Source organism: Labeo rohita, chromosome 2 (assembly GCF_022985175.1).
Source record: "Labeo rohita strain BAU-BD-2019 chromosome 2, IGBB_LRoh.1.0, whole genome shotgun sequence".
Classification (NCBI taxonomy): Eukaryota; Metazoa; Chordata; class Actinopteri; order Cypriniformes; family Cyprinidae; genus Labeo; species Labeo rohita.
Window position 1 is genome coordinate 2,183,005 of NC_066870.1, and position 24,798 is coordinate 2,207,802.

General features: G+C 35.2%; 3 protein-coding genes across 3 annotated transcripts in view; 1 reads left to right on the forward strand and 2 right to left on the reverse strand.

Annotated features, from left to right (window-relative positions):
• cacna1eb (calcium channel, voltage-dependent, R type, alpha 1E subunit b) overlaps window positions 1–24,798 on the forward strand; it is a 411,785-nt gene that overhangs the window by 280,718 nt on the left and 106,269 nt on the right.
• Window positions 642–3,610, reverse strand: LOC127173441 (gastrula zinc finger protein XlCGF8.2DB). The gene is made up of 2 exons (XM_051123342.1): window positions 3,428–3,610; window positions 642–1,969 (listed from the first exon to the last, which is right to left on the reverse strand). The coding sequence occupies exons 1-2, from the start codon at window positions 3,456–3,458 to the stop codon at window positions 849–851; spliced, it is 1,152 nt and encodes a 383-aa protein (XP_050979299.1). The 5' UTR covers window positions 3,459–3,610; the 3' UTR covers window positions 642–848.
• On the reverse strand, window positions 6,530–24,230 carry si:ch211-241e1.3 (laminin subunit alpha-3). The gene is made up of 31 exons (XM_051128125.1): window positions 23,936–24,230; window positions 22,737–22,847; window positions 22,532–22,647; window positions 21,748–21,828; window positions 21,109–21,203; window positions 20,665–20,718; window positions 20,401–20,555; window positions 19,366–19,476; window positions 19,110–19,221; window positions 17,299–17,466; window positions 17,005–17,198; window positions 16,789–16,905; window positions 15,699–15,853; window positions 15,346–15,487; window positions 14,270–14,369; window positions 14,040–14,156; window positions 13,406–13,576; window positions 13,177–13,319; window positions 11,853–12,056; window positions 11,591–11,739; window positions 10,823–10,985; window positions 10,381–10,508; window positions 10,073–10,229; window positions 9,854–9,964; window positions 9,624–9,766; window positions 9,253–9,370; window positions 9,004–9,141; window positions 7,684–7,814; window positions 7,223–7,354; window positions 7,006–7,109; window positions 6,530–6,918 (listed from the first exon to the last, which is right to left on the reverse strand). The coding sequence occupies exons 1-30, from the start codon at window positions 24,170–24,172 to the stop codon at window positions 7,016–7,018; spliced, it is 4,047 nt and encodes a 1,348-aa protein (XP_050984082.1). The 5' UTR covers window positions 24,173–24,230; the 3' UTR covers window positions 6,530–6,918; window positions 7,006–7,015.

Sequence of the window (24,798 nt, forward strand, 5' to 3'; positions counted from 1 at the left end):
GTGTTAGGGAAGTAACACGTAACATTTTAATTATATTTTTTGCTAAAATGAACAAAATGACTTGAAAAAAGATTCGTCATTTTGCTGAACAAGACTCGAATGTCCGAATCGGTAAAATGATCTGAACTTCCCATCACTACTACAAATCACGTCTAAGTTCATCATCTGTGCACTCCGGCTCAAAAAGGTAGAGAATGGCGAAAAACTCCATCTTATTTTCTCCTACAATGTTAGAATCGTCCAAAATCGTTGTACCTTTTTGCGTTTGATTTACTTGCACTTTCTCAGTCTTTGCATGTGCGCTTTGTAAACACTGGGTCTGTAGTTCCGTGTGACCTTTCTACGTGATTCAATAGTACGTCATGAACGTGCATCCCAGAGTCTGTGCTACACGAGCTTTTGTGCTTAAAAAGTATACAAATTTTATATTTTCTGGGAAAAAAAAGATAGATCGTTGCGCTAGATAAGACTCTTCTTCCTCGGCTGGGATTGTTTAGAGCCTTTTGAAGCTGCATTTAAACTACATTTTGGAAGTTCAAAATTGGGCCACCAATAAAGTCCATTATATGGTGAGAAATCCTGAAATGTTTTCCTCAAAAACCATAATTTCTTTATGACTGAAGACAGAGAGACATGAACATCTTGGATGACAAGGGGGCGAGTAAATTATTAGTGAATTGTTGTTCTGGAACAGGACCTCTCCTTTAATATCTGTCGCGAGCAACGCCAGTGACAAGACGCAATGGACCCATAATTAAGTTCGGCAACGCTTGACGTCACTCCATTCAAAGTAAATGAGAAGCGGTAATGCTGATGCCCCGTGTGAATGGGGCGTGATTGCTTTTTGCTCACTGTGACAGCAGCTGTTGGCAGCATTTGTTTCTATGTCTGAGTAGAGTACTTGACGCAGTGAAACTCCTCATACATAAACCACAGTGATACGGTTTCTCTCCAGTATGCATTCTCTCATGTCTCTTCAAAGTACTCGAATGAGTAAAACACCTCCCGCAATGAGTACACGCGTACGGTTTCTCTCCAGTATGAGTTCTCTGGTGCTCTTTCAAGAAGGTTATGGTAGAAAACATATTTCCACACTCGGAGCACACGTGAGCTTTCACACCGGTGTGTATTTTTTCGTGCTTCTTCAAATATTCCAGCATGGAAAAAGACTTTCCGCAGAACGAACACGGGTACAACTTTTCATCAGCGTGAATTTTTAAGTGCCTTTTTAGCTGTAATGCAGAAATGAATTTTTTCCCACACTGTTGGCAGTCAAACGGTCGTTCTTCAGAATGAGAGTTCTGATGCATTCTAAGATACGCCGCTTTCGTGAAACTCTTCCCGCACTGAAGGCATATGAAAGGCTTTTCTCCGGAATGAATCCGCAGGTGGTTTTTCAGAATGTCTCTACGTGTGAAACTCTTCCCGCACTGAGGACACTTGAACAACCGCTCGCCGGTGTGGATTCGTATGTGATCCTTAAGGGTCCCTTTGTGCAAAAAACTCTTTCCACACTGTAGGCAAATGAAAGGCCGTTCACCAGAGTGCGTTCTGATGTGGTTTTTCAGCTGGCCTTTTTGCGTGAAACTCCGTCCACACTGTTGGCACGCGTACGGCTTCTCTCCGGTGTGAATTCGGATGTGATTCTTAAGCTGGCCTTTCTGCGTGAAGCTTTTTCCACATTGCTGGCACACGAAGGGTTTCTCTCCGGTGTGAATTCTCATGTGCTCCTTGAGGTTTGTTTTTTGTGTAAAATCCTTTCCACAGTGAACGCACCTGAAAGGCCTCGATCCGATGTGAATGCGTATGTGATCTTTTAGGTGAGCTTTCTGTGTGAACCTCTTTCCACACTGAGGACAGAAGAACGAATTGATGGTTCCTATTTTGCAAGTTGTTGTATGTTCCTGATACTGATGCATCTCATGCACTTCAGTCATTTCTTCATGTTCTTCTTTCACTTCCATCAGGTCTGAAATGGCATAAAATTGTAAAAATAATTCAAGAAACAAAAATAATAGAAACCGAAAAACACAGAGAGTAGTATTTATTGGACTGTGATCTGTGATGTGTAAAATGTAGATAGACCAGATGTAATAAAATTCTCACGCTGTCCACTGTTCTTCTGCCACAAAATTGCTATTTCATGTATGGTCTAAACAAAATCATCTCAGAATATTTTCTGTTGTCTGAAGGAACATAGTATGAAAGTGAACAGGAGGCATATATTAGGGTACAACGGGGCTAAAGGCGCCTTTGATGTTATTTTCCTCTAAACCACTAGATGGCAGAAATACATGGCATAGCACTTTCCAAAACATCCGCTTTTCAACATACACATGCAAATTTGGTTGATTCCTGACGTGAATGCATTGCGGGCAGCAGTGCAAAGTTGATTCTGTGCTTACTTGATCTAATATTTGATGTTTTAAAGATTTAAGTAGCATTAGATTAGATTAGATTTGAGTAGCAAATGAGAATCGCTAAAATTGTTGACTATATCTTGAGACAAAGGTCTTCTTAATGATTTTCAGATTTCTTCTCCTTCAATGCTTTCAGAATATTTACATTTTATGATGATTTAGTTTCTGTATTTTAAAATATATGCTTTATTTTAAACATATTTTAATGATAGTATATTTACTGAACAAAAATGTATTATTTTATTTACCAAAATAAAATAGTACAAGTAGTAGTGATAGATTTTTTGACACTTTGGACGCAGTGAAAAGCACTTTTTTTTTTTTCTTAGGGTGTGTCTTTACAGTACACACAAGTACAGTGACATAGTTTTGGAATACCTCCATTAAATAGCTAAGTTTCTGCAGGACAAAATGCTGTCTGAGTGTAGACGGAAAGCTAAAACAAAAACAAAAACAAAACAAAACAAAAAAAAAAAATTAAATGCTTGTGGATTTATTTATAAAGATGTACACATAATGTGACAAAAAAAAAAAAAAAAAAAAAAAAAACACAAAGTTCAGGGTATAACATAAGTGTACATGATTGCATCTTACTATAACTAATATAATTACATAATCTTATAGAAACAATCATTATTGTGTACTTACTATTAAGTATAAGTATGAAGCATAATCTAGAACGATGACAACCAAATCTTACATGACTTTTATTTTTCCTTACAAGACTCTGTCAGAAATATAAATCAAGTAATTCAAAATGAATCAAGATTAGGCATCTTTTCACATCCAGAACGTTTTCTTGAAACGAGACAGTTTTACAGTAATGACGTATTATTTACAGTCTCAGTTAATTGACTACATTCAGCAGGGAATCTTCTTATTAAAGATGGTCAGATATTCCAGAAATTATAAATAAAATCCTACACAAATGCTACTCACTTTAAAACGCTACTACATCGTTTATAAATTGCAATACAATACCACGAGGAAGACTGCAACAGACTTACCTATAGGTTTGCTTTCCTCCAAGAAGTCCATTGTTCTAGTTTGGAAAACAAAACGACTAAAGATGAGTTTGAGCTACTGGGGTGTCGGATGGAGCTCCACAGACACATATCTGCTGTTTACAGTGTTCATGCAGCTTCTTCTAGTGTTGTCTGTCAGATTGAACAGCAACAGCGCATTACCGCCACCTACAGCTTTAAACGTCTCGAAACTTCTCCAGTTTTGTCTTTAGAATCAAAGCAAGCAGTGATTTCCTGCTTCGATGTGCTCGATTCTACGGAGGACATCTGCTGGCTAAAGCCTGTAAATGCAACGAGGACACAGCAAAACGTTCAACGGATGAAAGAATGCATGAAGGCACTATATTTTTCTCATCCGTTTGAAAAAAAAGTATATTATGATCAGCAGTTTCTGAAATACTCAGACCAGCCATCTGAAAACTTAGTCACTTAAATTACCTTTCTTGTCTATTCCGATGTTCAGTTTAAACTTAAGTTTAAATGGTTGAAACTTATTTTTTGTGCTAAATAAAACTGTAATATATATACACTATAAATACATGAATTACAAGTATATTTCTACTTCAGTAGTACTTCGCTGCAATTGCAAAAGTATATTAAATATCACTGATAATTAAATTGTTCTTTTAGTACATTGAAATAAGGTGTAGGCCCTACTATGGCAAAAATATACAGAGAACTTTTATTAGTGTATTTCCTAAAAGTGTGCTTAAGTGCACTTAATATAAATACACTAGTTAGCACTAACCCTTAAATTGATTTTAAAGTGTAGTCAGATAAAGTACAACAGAAGTGTTTTATAATTGCATTGCTTAAAAGTGTGCTACAATCACTTTACATAAAATTTTAGTGGGTTTTTATATATAGCTACTATAAGTTCTACTTGGATTTTTATGAAAATTAAACTGAAATGTATTACTTAAGGTCCGTTTGGACTTGTGTGGTGTGTGAAAGGATTTTTGTTGTATGTCACAAATAAATAAATAAATAAATAAATAAATAAATAAATAAAGTATATTTGATGGAAGAGATACTGTTTTGTTTGTTTGTACATTACATACCATAGCTCTGCTGCATTGTTGTATCTATTAGGGTAATTATCCTTTCAATTTATGGGTGCATTTACATGAATTACATTTACAGTCATTTTAATCAAATGTATTATTTCTAATATTCAAGTAGTTAATTTATTAATGATGGAAACAGCTTAATGAAGTGACTACACAATAGGTGTAATGTGTTTAGATGTGTACCAAAATTCACAATTTAACAGTAACTATACTTTTACCATAAAGTACTTGAAGTGCTATATTTGTAATGTGGAACAAAGTGCTACTAAAGCACATTTTAGTTCAAATTCATGGTGTCCCAAAATAAAATAGTATACTTTAGATGTTCTTAAGATTATCTTAAGAAGTACGAAAGAATATTTATTTTAGTATATTAAGTACAAAATGAGTGCACAAAAGCAAAAGTGCATTATAGAAAGTGTACTAAGTGCAGTAAAATAAATTGTAGTGCACTTTTTTTTTTCCACCTGGGGCACTTTAACTACACTGACCAAAATTATAAATGCAACACTTTTGTTTTTGCCCCCATTTTTCATGAGCTGAACTCAAAGATCTAAGACTTTTTCTATGTACACAAAAGGCCTGTTTCTCTCAAATATTGTTCACAAATCTGCCTAATTAGTGAGCACTTCTCCTTTGTCGAATCCATCAACCTCACAGGTGTGGCATATCAAGACGCTGATTAGACAGCATGATTATTGCACAGGTGTGCTTTAGGCTGGCTACAATTAAAGGCCATTTTAAAATGTGCAGTTTTATCACACAGCACAATGCCACAGATGTCACAAGTTTTACGGGAGCGTACAATTGTCATGCTGACTGCAGGAATGTCCACCAGAGCTGTTGCCCGTGAATTGAATGTTCATTTCTCTACCATAAGGCGTCTCCAAAGGCATTTCAGAGAATTTGGCAACACATCCAACCGGCCTCACAAACGCAGACCACATGTAACCACACCAGCCCACGACCTCCACATCCAGCATCTTCACCTCCAAGATTGTCTGAGACCAGCCACCCAGACAGCTGTTGCAACAATCGGTTTGCATAACCAAAGAATTTCTGCACAAACGATGACAGATGACAGACAGCGTGTATGGCGTCGTGTGGGTGAGCGGTTTGCTGATGTCAATGCTGTGGATCGAGTGGCCCATGGTGGGGGTGGGGTTATGGTATGGGCAGGTGTATGTTATGGACAACGAACACAGGTGCATTTTATTGATGGCATTTTAAATGCACAGAGATACCGTGATGAGATTCTGGGGCCCACTGTTGTACCATTTATCCACGACCATCACTTCATGTTGCAGCATGATAATGCACGGCCCCATGTTGCAAGGATCCGTACACAATTCCTGGAAGCTGAAAACATCCCAGTTCTTGCATGGCCAGCATACTCACCGGACATGTCATGTTTGGGATACTCGACAGCGTGCTCCAGTTCCTGCCAATATCCAGCAACTTTGCACAGCCTTTGAAGAGGAGTGGATCAATATTCCACGGGCCACAATCAACGATCTGATCAACTCTATGTGAAGGAGATGTGTTGCACTGCGTGAGGCAAATGGTGGTCACACCAGATACTGACTGGTTTTCGGACCCCCCCAATACAGTAAAAGTGCACATTTTAGAGTGGCCTTTTATTGTGGCCAGCCTAAGGCACACCTGTGCTATAATCATGCCACCTGTGAGGTGGATAGATTATCCCGGCAAAGGAGAAGTGCTCACTAACACAGATTTAGACAGATTTGTGAACAATATTTGAGAGAAATAGGCCTTTTGTGTACTAGAAAAAGTCTTAGATCTTTGAGTTCAGCTCATGAAAAATGGGGGCAAAAAAAGTGTTGCGTTTATAATTTTGGTCAGTGTAGCAGCAGCCAAAATAAGATTATAATTCTATATAATGTCATTAATAAGACTTCATGTAATTTATAGATCTAGTTTTATCAAACTATGCAAAAAGTGTAAAAACTGTCTTTAATTTTGTCCACATAAAATTCTAGCTATCAAGCCAGAGCAATGCAAAAGAGTTTTATTTGATAAATTTTATTCCATTTCATTGTATTTCATCACCATGAAATGCTGTTAAACACAATGCATAATCTAACATGTGGTGGAAAAGTACAGGAAAATATTCTGATGCCAACTTACATGAGCACAGTAACACAGCAAAGGTTTCCAGTAGCGCACAATTGTTATCTGATTCTTTTAAAATACAATTTCCGTATCAAAAACTGGGCCTTGACATGAAAACTACCACAGATGTGCCATGAAAATATCTTTAATTATGCAAACTGAAATAATGAAATGTAGCAGTTGGTTAAAGTGAGATGGTTATGTTGTAATATAACAGCATTTCTTCCAAACATCTCCATGTGAAATGTCTACGTCAGCTACTCCTTGTCTCTGGAAACGAAGAACACAGAACAGATACTGAGTTTGCTGTTAAATCAAAATATTGCAATGTTGTTTTAATCATGATGATAAACTAACCTGCTGATAACTACATATTGCGTGTGGCGCTGCATGTGTTCAACAGCACGTTTCCTGTGGCAGAGTATCCGCTCAGATCCTCCGCTCTGTATAGAGAATCACTTCTGCAAAAACACAAACACACGTGAGCTGACACATAACACACACTTACACTGGTATAAACCCAGAGACAGTGTAAATATAGGTTTATGAGGGAATTAAGCAAGTTAATAATGACCTCTTCAGGTAAAGGTTGGATATGCAGCCCTTGAATGTGTCTTTGCCCAGGGTTACGCTGGATGAATACAGTCCAGATGAAGATCCCGTCTCTTGCTGGCCAACATCTTCTTCATCGATTCGAAGTTCAATGCTAAAACAAAGGTGGATATTAATAATAAAAAATTAGGAAAGCTTATTTAGCATTTAAATGCTGGGATTACATGTGGCTGCTTTTATAAATATATGGAGCATTGATTGCACACTTCATTTATTTAATTTATAGAGCCACCATTAGCTACATCTTGTTTTCAGTTATTTTTTCACTAAAAGGAGTAAAGAATAATTCAGATGTTATTGTGGTAATCATACACTACTTTGTCAAATGTGACTTTGTCAAGTCACATTAAGTAGTTAGTCAAAAATGTATTACAGTCATTTCAAGAGATTGTTGAACTGTTTTTCCAGGCAAATGAATCTTACTCTTGGTCCTGTCCAGAAACAGTGAGATAATGCCATTCACCATCCTGATACTGCTTAGTAGACTTCCAGACGCTGCCCTGGAATTTCAGGAGCACGTATCCGTTCTCCATAGAAAGCTCAATGTTTTTATTCTGCCACAGAGAAATCACAGTGTCAATGATAAATACACAATGAGATGTGCTGTGTGATATAAAAGTCACACTGAAATATAGGATTGTTTTATTTAAAACTGATATTAAACAGAAAGCCTTACAACTATAAAATTAAAGTTAGAAGAAAATTTAACATTTACCCTAGTGAAAACTAAATGCATTTAAAGTATACTACAAATGCATTTGCATATTATGTACTTACTAAAAATTATTATACTAAACTGGTATATTTAAAGTCTGCTAAACTGGAACAACTAATTAAAAAAAAAAAAAAAAATTAACACTTTAATTGTGTGGAAGTAGTGCTGAAGTCCAGCTAAAGATATACTTAAGTATATTTGTTTGTGCTAAAGTGGAACTATTGCAAGTATACTTTAGGTACACTTTAAATATTTTGTATTTAAAGACCGATATTATTTAAAAATCACATAATCCTCATCAGTAGTGGCATTAAAACATATTTTAGGCTTAATATAAAGAAATGTGCATTGTGCACAAGTAGTACTCCAAATCAAGTTTAATTGCAATTTTTGCATCAGTAAGTCTCGAGCGATATGTTATTAAATATGTTAACAGACTTGAACTATACTTAGTGTACAATAAATGCATTTTAAATCTTTTACTTTTTTACTTCAGTAAAAAGTCACTATTTCACTACAATTCCTAAATCAATAATAAAATGTACAATTAGCTAATTTGTGTTGCATGTGTACTTTGCACAAAGGGTCAAATTTTCATGCTTCCACTGAAGCACAAGATACCCTTATAGCAAAAAATAAATATTTTTTCATATACGTATGCTATTTTTCTGGCCAAAATATATTTTGTAAATACTGAAACTCAATGAAATACATAATTGAAATAAAACATATACTTAGTTTTAAACTCAATATGTATTTCAGAGGCAACAAAATACATTTCCAATCTTACAGTAGCTACATGTAGGCTAAATGCAAATGTGTATGGAACAGCCAACCAGATAATTTACATACTGAGTCTAATTTATATATAATTTTTTTTTCTTCTAAACATTTTTGTTTTTCCACACAAAAAGCTCTCAAGCTCATTAAGAGTTTTCCTTAGAAATTACTTGAACAGCCAAACCCATTAATGAGAACACACACACATTTGACCATATAGTGTATGTTGCTGTGAAAGAGATACGCACATTTTTGCTGTTCTGCAGCAGGATGCCGTCTGGTTTTGTACTCTTGAAGCCCAGTGACAGACTGACAACGTCTAAGCTGAAGTCTTCATGGAGTTTCTCCAATGAACTGCCGAGGCTGAATTCAGCCTTCCTGACCATCTGGAAAAGAGTGTGACAGTTAAGTGCCACCTTTCTGTGTTGCATCGGGGTGAATATTGATGAAACCAAGCTAGCGTATTGCTATGTAAATATGACTAACAAGTTGATTACCAGGAGCTCATTAGTGCAGCCTCTGCCGACGCCCACTTTCTCTTCAATGCTCGGGGTGGAGCCGGCGGCTGTACCGATTTTCACACAGCCTTTCAGAGCTGGGCTAGTGATGTTGTATCTGTAATAAAATAATTCAGAACTAGTAAACCATCATGTGATTGTTCTGAAAAGGTTCACATTTATCACATTTACTTATAACGACAGCTTAAGGGAGTCATGAACTGAGAAATCAAATTTTCCTTTGATATTTTTGACATATAACAGGTCATTTGAGTTACGTTTTCAAATAAGTTTACTTCCAAGTCTTAAATGCGCTCCGCCTATAAAAACACAGAAGCTTAAAGTACTAAACAGAAAATGTCGAGACAGACCTCTCACGCAAATTTTTGGGTAATCCGCCGATGTAGTAGTACTTGAACGCTTGTGGAATGACGTCCGTCCTTTTGACCTCTGTGTTCCCTACTCGGACTTTAAACTCTCTTCCTGCAATAATCCAAACTTTCACATCGGTTTCCTGAAATACAAAAGACAAATTGCAATTTAATTGTCACTGCTGTACAACATCTTAAAGAAAAAAAAAGCCAACTTTGCGCTTCCTTACCGGAGAAAGGCTTGCCACATCCTGACTTCTGACTGGCTCTAAAATATTATCTTTGTTTTGGCCACGCAGAACAACGTAACCGTTCTCAAGAGAGACGCTGTAGAAAAAGTCCTGATAGGGTATGAAGAAAACAAGAATGAAAATCTCAAAAAATAAATACTTTTATTTGTATAAAAGACACATTGGAAAAGATTTCAGTAGGTATGAACAAATTCTTACGTCATTCTCGTCTCCAAAATACAGCAAAAGAGCATCCTTAGTTCTGGTTTCCATTTTCTGACTGATCTGCAGAAAGTTGGGGAATTTTTCAAGCAGGACTTTGGCGTAACCGGTGCCTTCGTAGTAGTCTGACTCTGAGATCGTTAGTGGGATTTGTCTGAGCAAATGGAAAGAGAAACATGAAAGAACGGACACTTGTCGCAATGTACAGTCTATTACTAAATACTATTCTGATTATTGGTTAACTGTGAATATGTTATTACTTATTAATACATCAACATCTCACCAGGCACATTTTGACAGCTTACCTCTTGCAAGGTGTCTCTAAGTTAATATTAACAGCGTTCTTAAAGTTGTACAGACTGATGAATTTGTCATTGAAGGTGGAAAACTCAATGCAGCCCTTGTATTTGCCATAGTTGAGAGAGGCCGGTGGCTAAAAAAAGGGAGAAATGCTCTTTTTAACAACAAATATGTACTTAAAAATGCACCAAGAATGAAAGAGCTCATCACCGGTGTTGGGCATTACAAGTAACACAAGTTACTAGTATTAAAAATAAACAAGCAAGCTCAGCCCAGACAAAAGTAAAGTAATGGATTACTTTCAATGAAGAGTAACTATTAACACAATTAGTTACTTTTTAATGGAGTAATGCAATATTGTAATATTGTGATATTACTTTTGTAAGTAACTTTCCCCAACAGTGTTCATCACACAAAATCCTATCAGAGAAAAAAATGCATATTTACTCTGAAGTCATCTGGATATCCTCCGACATAGAAGACCACCTTCTCTGGACTGAGATCCAGCAGGTTGTGAGTCAGTTGACCCGGGTTTTGTATCAGCTGTGGAGGCTTTGGATTGATTGACGTGTACTGCTTTGTTTGAATGACTTGTGCATCTTGATAAATTCTAGATATGGGGGAAAAAACAGGCGCATATAGTGAATAAAGTATACTGCAGTTACAACTATACTAGAGACATTTGTTTATGAGCAAAAGCAAACAAAAGTGCCAAAAAGGATAAATCATCCAACTTCACTCCTTTAAACAACTTAAGCATATGTAATGGCAGCAACTGTATTTGTGACAAAACACAGCTGTCTGCATATAATGAATGCAAAGGTGAAATTCAGCATAATGTTTAGAAATTATGCATTCAACACATTGCACATTGGAAATTGTTTGGAAAGAGAATAATGCACAAGTAAATCCTTATATATACTATAGATATAGATGTTTTACATAATGTAATTTATCTTCAAATGCACCGTAGTAGTAAAGTGGATCCAATAATACTGCAGCACTTTTACTGCATCACCCTTACTATGCATTACTGAAAACTGTCGTTTTCACTTGTACTGACAGTAATAACATATAGTTTCCAGAAACAAATGGGATTTAAACCAAATTGTTTCTGCCTAAATCAAGTCAAGTCACCTTTATTTATATAGCGCTTTAACAATACAGATTGCGTCAAAGCAGCTTTACAGTATTAAATCATGCATGTTATTATACCTGTAAAGGTCGATTTTGTCGAAGAAAGCCACGTCAGATGAGGACTCAGTGATGCTGGATGCTTGCATATCGTACTCCTTTCCATTGAGCTTATAAATGACGTGCAGGATGTTATTGCGAAGAGCCATGCCGATGTAGTCTCCGGATGCCTGCGAGAACATTCAACAAACGCATTCATGAGTCTCAGGCTAAAATGACTGTAGTTTGAACAGATCTGAATGCTGTTCCTCACACAGCTGACGCACAGTACAATCACACTCACGTCTTTCTTTCCAAGGTACATGACGAACAGATTGTCTTCATATGTCTGACGCCGGCGCCGTCTGCTCTCATCGCCTCGACCGAGGGGTTTCTCGGGTCTCTGGAGGGACAGGGAGAGAGTGGTGTACGCCCGCAGGTCGTCTATGTCTTGAGGCGGACGAAGCTCTACATGCCCTTTACCGGTGAACTTCATGGGCACAACAATCTGAAAGAGATTTGAAATATTAATAAGAGAACTACACTCCTAGAAAAAAAGGTACAAAAGCTGTCACTGGGGCAGACCTTTTTGAAATGTACACCACTATACCTTATTTACCCCTAAATGGAGCATATATTAGTACCTTAAAGGTATGTATTAGTAAATAAAGTGTACATATTAGTACCTAAATTTGACCCTGGACCCCAAAACCGGTATTTCCTGCCATAAATATATCAAAACTTAATTTTGGATTAGTAATATGCATTGCTAAGAACTTCATTTGGACAACTTTAAAGGTGATTTTCTCAGTATTTTGATTTTTTTGCACCCTCAGATTCCAGATTTTCAAATAGTTGTGTATTGGCTACATATTGTGACTTATGACTGGTTTTGTGGTCCAGGGTCACAAATGGTAAATATCAGTACCTTTTAAAAAGGTACTGTCCAAGTGTCTGATTTTGTACCTTTTTTTGCATGCAACATTTTTGTTCATACACAACATGCTAAACTCCGCTGTAGTCAGGGTATATGCCATGTTTAACTAAACATGAATAAAAACAAGGCTGCGACTCATAAATGTAAAGTCTGTTTAGTGTGTTGTACTGTTGCTTCAGAAAATTGGTTATGTGTCATGAAAATGATATACACTGGAAAAAATGATAACCTAAAAATGGTAGCATCTAAGTTAACTGGTTTTAAGTCAAAAATAATACTTAATATTATGAATCAACCTAAATACATCAATTCATACCATCAAAAACTGTCACTGGTGCGGTATCCTTTCAAAGGGTACTAACATGTAATATTTAGGTACTAATATACACCTTTTAGGAGTAAATAAGGTGTACTTTCGGGAAAAGTACCACTCCAATGACAGCTTTTGTACCTTTTTTCTTAGCCCGTGTCTGTCAGAGAAATTAAACTCTATTTGAACTATTTTAGATTGAATTAACGCATCTGTAGAGCAAATCAACCTGCAGTTTTAAAAGTTATGTTGATAAGCTATAAAAAAAATGCAATGACCTTGCAATGATGCTTTAATGGTATCAGTTACAACAAATTTCAATGTACTATTTCACTGGACTGAATTTATAGAGTATAATATATATGAAATGAATAGTCTTACTCTGTTAGCAGCCTCTCGCGCTTGCTCGATCAGCTCCTTTATCTGATTAATATTATCAGACACGTTGTTCCCGGCGCTAATCTGAGAATTGATCTCCTCTATTTTATCCAGCAGGGACGGGATGGAGCCGCTCAGATTTTTGACTGTCAAACGGAATGAGAAAATGATGCGTAAGTTAAAGAGGATGTTGTTGAAGAATATGATTAAACACAACAGGTGCAGCACTTACCGGTCATTTCCACGTTATTGAGAACACTGTCCATATTAGAGACAGAAGGACTAATGGAGATCTTGCTCACTTCTGCTTTGATGTTGTTTAGCTGCTCCACTGTGTCACTCGTGGAGCGATTGGCTGCCGCTGCCGCTTCCTTAGCCGCGCCGATAATATCACCAATGTCATCTGTGATCGGACAGAATGAAAATATAGTTTCAGGCATATTCATTCACCTGCCTTAAAAGGATAGTTCACCCAAAAAATTACAATTAGGTCATCATTCGCCCTCGAGTTCGTCCCCTTTGACCTCCATATTATGGAAAAATGCACTATGGAAGTCAGAGACTACCAGCAACTATTTCATTACCAACAATTTTCGAAATATCTTCTTTGTGTTCGACAGAAGTTGAACATTCATACAGGTTTGGAACAACTTTTACAAGGGTGAGTAAATGATGACAAAGTTCATTTTTTTGGGTGAACTATCCCTTTAAGCTGGTCTAAGCAAGAAAACTGCATAAGAAATCAAGCATGCCAGCACTCGTCTTTTCATACAGCCTTTGTAAACCGAGTAAACCGTACTGTCTTACGTATGGAATGGGCTTGTTTTGTCTATAGAGTCATATATCAAGCAGTACTCTTTTCTCACCTCTCTGAATTCCTTTTAAACCCTCCTGAATAGCGAGCAACTCCTTTTCCAGTGCTTTCTTTTTCTCCTCAGCAGTTTGCAGGCGTTCCTTCTGATTATTGAGGTCTTTAGTTGCTCCTAATAAAGACAGAATAACAGCGTTCAAGTAACAACTGATTGATTATTTGAAATCAAATCTAGTTTGTAGATTGTTCTTCACAGAGTTAGGGTTTTATTAAATTCACACAAACCTTTAAGATCTTTAACTGCATTTTTGGCATCTTTAAGTAGGTTATTGCTATCATTTTTCAGATTTTTGGCCCTGTTGATTAAGTCTCCTTCACTGACATCCTGAAAAAAAATAATAATAAAGAATCAACACTATACACAACACAATGATAAAGAATCAGATGTACGTTAGCCATCAAACACTGGCCCAAAAAAGTGCTTAAAACACTTATGACACATTTTATATTATTTTATTTTTTTAAATATTATTTTTTTTATTTCATTCAATCATTTAGTATGTTTTTTATTTAATACTTTATATTTTGAGTGGATTTTATTGTACTCAAATTTATACAGTAGTTATGATCCATTTATTACCTGTTAATAACTTTTTAAGCATATATAAATTACATTTCTAAATCAAACTGTCTTAAATCTTGAATTACACTGGACACATTATTGCTGAAGTATAAAAAAGTAATGGAAATTTAAGTTAATCTGTATTTTAAAAAATAATAAAATAATAATAATTATTAATAATAATAATAATAATAAATAAACTATTTTCAAATCTTATTTGAAAAACATTTTCTAAAACATGATTTACTCTGAAACAGCATCAAAATCAAAACCATAAATCTAAACAAGTTGTGATCCAAATTTGAGGTTGATATTTCGAAATATGAGCTTTTAGTAAAATGTTGTTTGGGTGCGGTACCAAACATTAATACTATTTTTTTTTTTTTCCAGAAACATTTAATGTGAAAAATTGGAGGTTAACAATGACAAAATATCAATATGAAGTAATTTAAGTTATTTTATCAGAGTAATTTATCCCATTAACTACAGTATGTTCACACATTTAGCAAGTTCAGAAAGTAGTTTTTAGTCATTTTGCAACACAATATCTTTTGTTTTATCATTTTAAACTTCTTTTTTGTGACATGTTTGAATTAAAAAGTGTGCATGTGCTTTATTTCTTTAAAATAAATGCTTGGTTTGGTATTTTGTTATCAAATGCATTGACATTCAGACATTTTCGCAGTCGCCGCATATATCCTAACTTTAACATTCATGAACGTTTGGTGGGATCTCCTACATTGAGCGCTTTGTCTGCCGCCTCTTTGGCCTTCTTCGCCGCCTCCTCTGCAGCGTTGACAGCGTCTGTGATGTTTTTGTACGCCTCTATCCCAGAGAGAGCGGTTTGCACACCAGAGCGCCCACTCACATTCTGTACAGCACTGTCCAGGACAAAAACAGCACTTATATTACATATACCAACAATATATCAGCATATTCTCTTCCCTCTGGGGGAAAAATATGTTAAAGAAACTGAAGGTAGAACACATGGAACTGGCATTTTTATGAGCTGAAAATCAATTGAAAGTGATGTGGGAAAACGAGAGGCGCCTCGTGACACACAGGTGATCTCACATAGGTGTGTTGACTTACTCTTGTAGCTGTTTGGCCAGTTTCTGCATGTTTTCTGCATGTTCTTCTGCCTGTTTGACTATTTTCTCTTTGGCTGCCGCTTGTGAGATGGTACGGACTTTATCCTTGAGTTTAGTCTTTGCTCCGTTGAGCTGCGCCGCAAGCTGTTCATATTCCTGTGGGAACATTAGAGGATTTGTGAACAGTGAAATCACTAAAATGATAACTGACTATAAAACTGATCTGAAATTGGTTCTAGTCAGTTAGATAAGCCAGTTAAAGCATAAATGATAAAATATTATTGCATTTAAAGTTAAGTTACTGATCTGTAAGTGTTTCTGCACAGTCAGTTACCATCGAATTAATGCATAAATGACAAAATAGCATTAAATATGAATATTGCATGCATAAAAATTAAGTTTGCTCAAATTTTAATTTTAGAATTGTCCCACGAGGAAATGCCTGGGTCATATTTCTCTCCAAAATTAATTTTTCATTAGAAATAAAGTAAATGTTAAATATATATATATATATATATATATATATATATATATATATAGTAAATCTAGTAAAACTAAAATAGTGATAAAAATTAATAAAAATTATACAGACATATAAAAAAAACAATAAACATGACAAAAACACAAAATTACTCACACTAACTAAAATTAACAAGAAAGCAGAGAATATAAAAGTAAAATCTAATTAATAATATTTTTTATAATATTATTATAATTGTTTATAATAACAATATATAAATATATATGAATATATTTTAGATAAATATATAGATACATTACATTCTATATATAATTAAAATAATGAATAAATAATTCTATATAATTAAAATTATAGATGATAAAAGTGTATATGAAAATTGTTTTAGCACAGTATTTTTTTTATTGTGGCATTATGTGGGAAATGCACAATGATTGATCAAATAAATAAATAATAAATAACTTGTTTGCATATGTGCTAAATATTGTTTCTTATTTTTCTTTTTGACCTGGAAAAAAAAAATTGTCATCCACCCAAACCCAGAGGTGTGATTATAAATTAACCAGCAAACCTCCTAGTTTCTAGCACCATCTATGTGTTTCAGAAAGTTTACCGTTTTGCTGTCATCGAGCATTTTCAGCATGTCCTCAGTTTCTTTCAACTGATCGACTGCAAGAACAATCTGACTCTGGACAAGGTCCCTCTCATGCTCCAGATCTTTCACTCGTTTCTGAAAAAAAGGGAATAAAATATATATATATATATATATATTCTCTCATGACAGCATGTGTTTTTGTGTTCTGAGGATTGTAAGTTTCCTTATTCTTACCAGAATATCTTTAAGGCCTTCAGCGTTGATGTCATTCTGATTGTCGGCTTTCTTCACCATATTTTCAGCCTGTTTCAGCAAATCCTCTAACTCTTTCATTTTGGCCGCATAGTTGCTCAGTAGACCATCAACACGTTTGGACGCCGCCTCATTCTCGTCGCACTGATTTATGATCTTTTTAACATTCTCTAGAACTGCAATGAAAACCATCAAGTATTAATACAGCAACTGTCAGTAATGACTGTTAGCATAAGCAGCTTAGACATGCATGGTCTAAATCAATAGTAAATGTACATTTGTTTGCTTCAGCTTGCTCTTTCTTAGCTGCTTCTTTCGGCGTGGTGAAGCTTCGCTTTTGCATCTCCATCACCATGTTCTGTGACTGCTCCAGGAGTTTGGCTAAGTCGGAGTTGGGCAGAGCTGATCCACTGCTGTTTGAGTCCATCAGCTGCTTCAGGAGCTCTAAAGAACAAATCATGTACATATATCATAAATACAGTACATATTTCACTCCTTAATCATTATTGTACATTTAGAAGATCATTTTTTCAGATTGATACATTTAAATTCTAAAATTTTGATTAAAAATCCTAAATGTTCAAGCAAAAAAGAACATTATTAGCCAACTCTATATGTAGAGTATATATGTAGGTGTTTAACCCTCATAATGCGTTCAACATCTGTATACAATTTTTGCATTACAGGTTCATTGGTACCCAAAGAATCGTTATTGTGTAAAACAGTCATTACCTAATAGTTTTCAAAATTAAAGAAAAAAAAAAAAACATAAATGCAGTAATAACATGGTAATATTCAAAACTGATTTTTTTTTTTTCACATTTACATTTACATTTTTACAAGTTGAGAAGGTAATGAGTAGTTGCTTATTAATGAGTTTTGCATTCTACCATGTTATTAACATGTTATTACTGCATTTTGCAAATTGCTAATTGAGAATTGTCAAATTACACATAATATATATAGATAAGAAATCTTATCTGAATATATCACTGTAATCTGAGGATTACTTTGATTAACCCAATTTGAAAAAAATGGAATTTGATTAAATTCCCTTGAATTTTTAACACTCTTAAATAGCCAAAACCTACATATTTATTTCTAAAAAAAACAAAAAAACAACAACATTAAAACAAGATAAATGTTATTCTAAAATGTTTTCATGCAAAATAAATTATTTTTAAACTTTCACTTTCAGATCCAAAACACTGACCAGTTTTTCATGCTGCATTAGTTCATTTTTATATTTATCAACAAAATTCAGGTGCAAAAGTGTGAGACATATGGAGAAAATATATAATAATAAATAATGTATAATATAAATAATGATAAATAATATATAATAATTTATTCATTACATGTACAATTACAACCTTTTTTTTTTAATCCACTAACATAACTTAATAGAAAAATTTACAAAAAGTTTTTTTGACACTAATGGTACTCCATACATACTGGGCCAAAATAACTAAATACAAAATGTCGCATTTTTTAAACAACTATATCTCTCTTTAAAATAAATAAATACATACATACATACATGTAAAAAAATATGTATTATTTTTATTTTTTTTAATGTCAAAATGATTATGAGGGACAAAAAAAAAAAACAAGCCCTTAGGAGCAGTGGCTGGAGACATTCAGCTCGAGTGCATTATGGGATTGTTTGCAGCACACTGGATCTGTCAGCACAGGTCTGCTACAATACAGTCATTACTGATGCAGCTGATGCTCAACAGTCAGAAAACAGCACACCTGCGGCCATTTATCAACACAGCACACAAAAGCAGTGCTGCTAACCCCATTTGACAAGTAACTCATGTAATTGTACCTTATTTACACCTAAAAGGAACAAATTAGTACCCTAAACATACATATTAGTACTTTTTGAAAGGGTGCCGCCCTAGTGACGGCTTTATACTGTACTGCCTTTTCTGAGAAGGTTTGTTTACTAAACTGCTGTCAAATTAAAAGAAACCTCTACAAAACATGCCTGTCCTCATTTATAGCACTGCATACACAGAATTACAGGTAATGCATTATTATTAAGAAGAAGAAAAAAACAACAACAATCTATATGATTTTACCTTGTATTTTTCTGAGGAGGTTCTGTGTCTCAGTGTCCAGATCTTTTGCTCTTTGGTGGCTGCTTTCAGCATTAGCAAGAGCTTTCTGCGAATCCTCAGATTGCTTCCTGGCCTGGACATACAACAGATGCATGAATTATTTGATCCACAGCACATATAGGTATGTTTTGATTTATGGAATTTCTCACTAGCTAATAAACATATTCTACATGAAATCTGCATATGTTGTTGTATCAGAAGTCAAGTATTCCAGTACCTGTTCTTTCAGATTGTCCATATCTTCAGACAGATTAATAACATCTCGCTCTAGCTGGTTAACTTTAGGCACCTGATTGTCGATGGTGAAGTTGTACGTGTTCACCAGATTCTGAAAGAAAACAAAACATGAGCTAAATTAGATTTGTTGTTCAGTATTCATGTATGTTGGATGTCAGCATTAACAAAAACTGGATCGCAGTTTTTCAGGATGCTTTTTTGCAGAGTATAATCTGGGATGTTATTGTCATTGCATCATGAAAAGTTTGAAAAGACATTTGTTCTGTTGATGCTTATTGAGTTTGGGAAAGGTATTATATGGTTTTGTAAGGTGTAGTCAATCACGCCATTGTGTAAAAGACAGGAAAATAATGGGGTTTACAGCCTGTTTGCTGTGAAAGCACACGGACAAAGCATTTCAAATGGGCTGATGCAAATCTGTACTCTTAAAAAACACCAACAAAGTTTGTAATTTGCAAATAATGGTACACTTCTACATTTATTTTATCAAAGTAATCTTATCTCTAGACCTGCTGACTAAACCTACTCATAAAATTATGATTTGGTCTCAGTGGTTGAAACACCCTTTCAAGTACTGTGAATGTTCAGTCATGTCTGGAAATTTTGCTGAATCACCAAATTGCCCACAAAATGTTCCAGACTCCATCCAACCACAGCCCGCAGTGCATTTTAATCTGATGGTGCATTATGTTGATGATTGAGCAGATGTGGATTTTGGTAAATGATAAACACTGTGATATTTTAAACCACCCACTTATTTCAGCTGTGTATGTGTTAGACCCTAACATGATCACACTTGTTCTATGTGCAGTTATAACTTTTGATTTACCATTGTACCATTATTTCAATCCTCAATTGCATGCATATTACAATGTTAAATTACAACATTATGTGTATATATATATTATCATATATATTATATCTGCCCTCTGTAGGAGAAAAAAAACTTTCTCAAGAATATTGAGGAATAAGAAGGGAAAAATCGGGGACACTACAAAAGGAGATGAAGGAATACCGTTGTGGCAGTAATGGTTTCTTCAAGCTTCCTCAGGTGTTCTTTTGATGAAGGTCTGAGGGAGTTGAAATCGACTTCATCTTTAATTCTTCTGAGCTCAATGTCAAGCTTCTCCAGATCAGCCAGTAATGTCTGTGCACAGTTATCATCACACTCTGAAAAATAACACACACTGTTACAAAATAACACAGGACGAGATAGCAAAAGGAAAGACTGGAAATAATGGCACGGCGTGATGTGTGTGTTGTCAGTAAAATCCTTTACCTTCACACTGCTCTTCTGTATTTGTGTCTTGGAGCTCCAGAGAATTCCTACACACTGTATGGAAGAATAAAACAAATTGTGAATTACGATATTTACAGAGTTCACTGAAATTATTATTTCAACCCTCAGTTGCAAGCATGTTAGAATGATTTCTGAAGGATCATGTGACACTGAAGACTGGAGTAATGATGCTGAAAATTCAGTTATGATCACAGTAATCAGTTACAGTTTACAATGTATTCAATAGAATAGACCATGGTATGGTAGAATAGTATGGTAAAGAAATGGTATGGTGAGAAATGGTTTGTGTACAGAGAGGGAAGGATATGCTTAAGGAAAAAAAAAGGTAATGGTGCTAATTTTTTGTTATCATTTAGAGTTAAAATGTGACAGACGCCCATGAAAATCAAAATGCACATAATACACAAATAAATGCACACATACCTCCGGTCTTGGAGTCACACAGGTTTCCAGGGCAGTTGCATGGACGACAGTATCCACCGTAGACCAGAGGATCGCCGTAATATCCCGGAGCACATCTGAGGAAACATGTTCAGATTCACCTCTACTGTACATGAACAGTAAGATCAAACAGATGTAGTGTTTCCAGTCAGAAATGACCAGACTTTTAAAAATCACTTAGAAATCTCTCGTTTTGCTATCCTATCACCAAATTTTGGATTTGTCAACTTGTTTCCTTTCAATCAGCACAGGTTTTGTGTTTTCTTTTGGAGCTGACTGATCATAAGCCTCATTGATCTGAGCTTATGCACCTCAGTTTTTGAGTAAAAAAAAAAAGACCTCTTTGTGGATCATTTGGTCAGCGTTCACTTAAAACCTGAATATACATCTTCAGTAAGAAGATCCATGCTGGTTGACCAGTACCTGATCCGCATAAACTAGCCTGGACAAGCACAGAGATGCACGCTGGTCTGAGCTTATCTTTTGAGCAGGGATGTGAAGTCATAGATTACATAAGAAAGTTTGAGCTTTTACATAAATTCTGCACTGAGTATGTGAAGCACACAGGGATATTTGATGGAAAGATCAATTTTGGGAAATTTAGGAAACTGAATGACTCACCGCTCGCATCTTTCACCTGTGTAACCGTCTTTACACAGACACAGAAGTCTGCCATCGGTTTCAGTGCATCCAAATGCAAAACTGCAGAAAGAGAAGCCACATCATTAGTTAACAACATAAATCTATTATTTCATTGGGTAAATTTAAATAAATAGGAGGAACAATATCCACTTAGTTAATATATATACTTCCTCAGCTGATTACATTAAGAATTGCAAATGTTTGTGTGTGTATTAAAAGTTTTCTGAACTGTTATGTTTAAATATGGAAATTAGGCATTATCCTATTAAATATGCACTCTTTTGCATACATTTCCAGAATGCCAGAAAAACAAACAAACAAATAAATAATAAACATTTTCACCAATTATTAGGAATAAAATGCTGCCGAAATTAAGGAGAATGATACATGATCAAACTCCTCAGTAAAATCAAAAATAAAGTAAAATTGTGAAATATTATTGCAAATTAAAATAATAGTTTTCTATGTGAATGTCTGTTCAAATGTAATTTATTCCCGTGATCAAAGCTGACTTTTTAGCATCATTACTCCAGTCTTCAGTGTCACATGATCCTTCAGGAATCATTATAATAAGCTGACTTCCTGCTTAAGAATCATTTTATATTATTATCAGTGTTTTGCTGCTATATATTTCTGTGGCTGTAATTTAAATTTCCAGATGCAAATAGATAAAGTACAATAAAATAACACATAAAAGTGCATTGTGGATTGTCTCAGTATCTCAAAACTGTCAGTGCTTTTTCATCACAGATGTGGGACTTACTTGTTGGCGTTGTTGCTGAGAGGACATGGACACACGCTGCATCTCTGAGCTGCGTTTAAGTAATATCCCTCTTTACAGCGCTCGCAGTGATCACCTGCTGTATTATCACGGCAGTTCTGTTCAACAGAGCAATTGTGTTACTGAATTGAACAGCAACACAGCAAGAAATCAACGGTGCAATAGTGAAAACAGAGCACTTTATTACCAGACATCGGCCGGTGTTTTCCTCACACTCGTTAGAGAAGCCGTTACAGGAGCAGCGAACACAACGAGCAGTCGGACCACTTCTGTCCAGATAGTGACCAGCAGGACATCTCTGATAAGAGACAACAGGAAGTGTTTAAATAAACAAATTAATTAATTAAATAGCTTTGGATTACTGGTAAAAACTGGTATTCAGTTACTGACCGTACAATTTATGCTGAAATGAATGTCACTGGCTATAAATGTTCAGAGCCGATATTATCACTAGCATTTTTATGGTTTCAGTATCGGTCACTTTCAAAACCAATTTGCAGATTTAAAAAAAATTAAAAGCATTTAAAGAAAGCTTTTGTCAGGGGCCTTGGTATTCTTCATTTTGACATTCATTTTCATTTTTACGCCAGACATATATATCGGTTCAGAATATCAGTTATCGGTACTTGATCTGTAATAATCTGTAATAATTTAGCACTATTTAATAAGCATATCTGATTTTAAAAAATAACATATGAATCACGACTTGGATACTCAAGAGGTCTAAATGAAAGATCTGTAATCAGGCAGAACCACACAAATCAAGCAAAAAAAAAAAAATCTTTGAAATCTTCTTTCAAAGCTTTTGATTAATGGTAAAACAATACACAAAACAAAAGTGAGAGGGAAAAAAAACTAATACTGAACTGAATGAATAATGTATTTGGACATGTCCAAAACAGTGTTGTTTTTCTATAATTGAGATACTGTTGTATTTATTAATATTTTAAATATTTTTTATTATTATTTTCATTTTAGTTCATTTAAAATGAAAACGAGTGTCTATATAGAAGTCTAAATAAAGTAGTTAAAAGTTTTAATACTCTTACGAATTGTCAAAAATAAGTGTTCTCTGTAAAACATTATTCGAAGTTAAAACAAAGATTAGCCTATTGAAGTAACATTACAAGTAAATACAATTTCAGTCTTTCTACTTAAAAATGAGTTCAACTCAGTGTCTTACTTGCCATTTCTTTGTAATAGTGTATGAAATTTACTAGCAATTTCTGAGTGAAATTTGATTCTGCTTGTAAGTAACGCCTACATCTTCTCATAAATAAATCAGTTATAAAAGCTGAATGAAATTATACACAAAAACGTCATTCATCCATCACCAAATTTCAACTAATAGCAATTCACACAAATACATAAAATATTTCTCCTTACCTGTGGATCGTCAATTGAAGGGAACTGAACGCGCTGTGTGTCGTGAAAGTCTGGAAACTGAACGCGCTGAGCATCGTTTCCCGCTGGATACTGAAGTCTCTGTGTCCATTCCGCCTGTTCTCTCTGATGCTGCTCGCTCCTGTGTTCGGGTCTGGGTCCTCCAGAAACCAGTACTATCAGGGCCCCGAACGCAAGGGCCCTCAATGCTGCACTCCTCCGCACTACTGATCCTGACATTCCGCTCTGCTCGATCCGTGTGAAATAACTCGTTTCTCGTTCAGGTGAGCTCTTCTTAAAGAGGGAGAGAAACGCCCCAGACGAGCACTCATGCCTGAATCAGTCGCGGACGAGCGACCGCAGATGAACCAGGAAACTGAGTCACGCGTAGGTATGCAGTGAGGATAGACATGTACTGTACTGTACTCAACACCTGGGGAATACCTGAGCGGCAGAAAACACACATGCAAGACATTAACTTATACAGTACATTGCCTGTAGTTGTTTTGGTAACACTTTAGTTTAGGGAACAGCTTCTCTGTATTAACTAGTTGTTTATTAGCATGCAGCATATTGACTGCTTATTAGTTATAAAGCACTTATGCCATAAGAATCAATATCAATAAGAAGCAAATGAGGAGTTTATTGAGCCAAAAGCCATAGTTAACAGTTAGTTCATGAGAATTAGCCACAAACTAAAGTGTGGTCATTATTTTTTTAATTTATTTTAGTTACACTTCAGTTTAGGGACCAATTCTCACTATTAATCAACTATTAACTATGACTTTTGTGTCAATAAACTCTTAATTTACTGCTTATTAATAGTTAGTAGGTAGTAATGTTGTTTAATTTTAACACTTTTAATA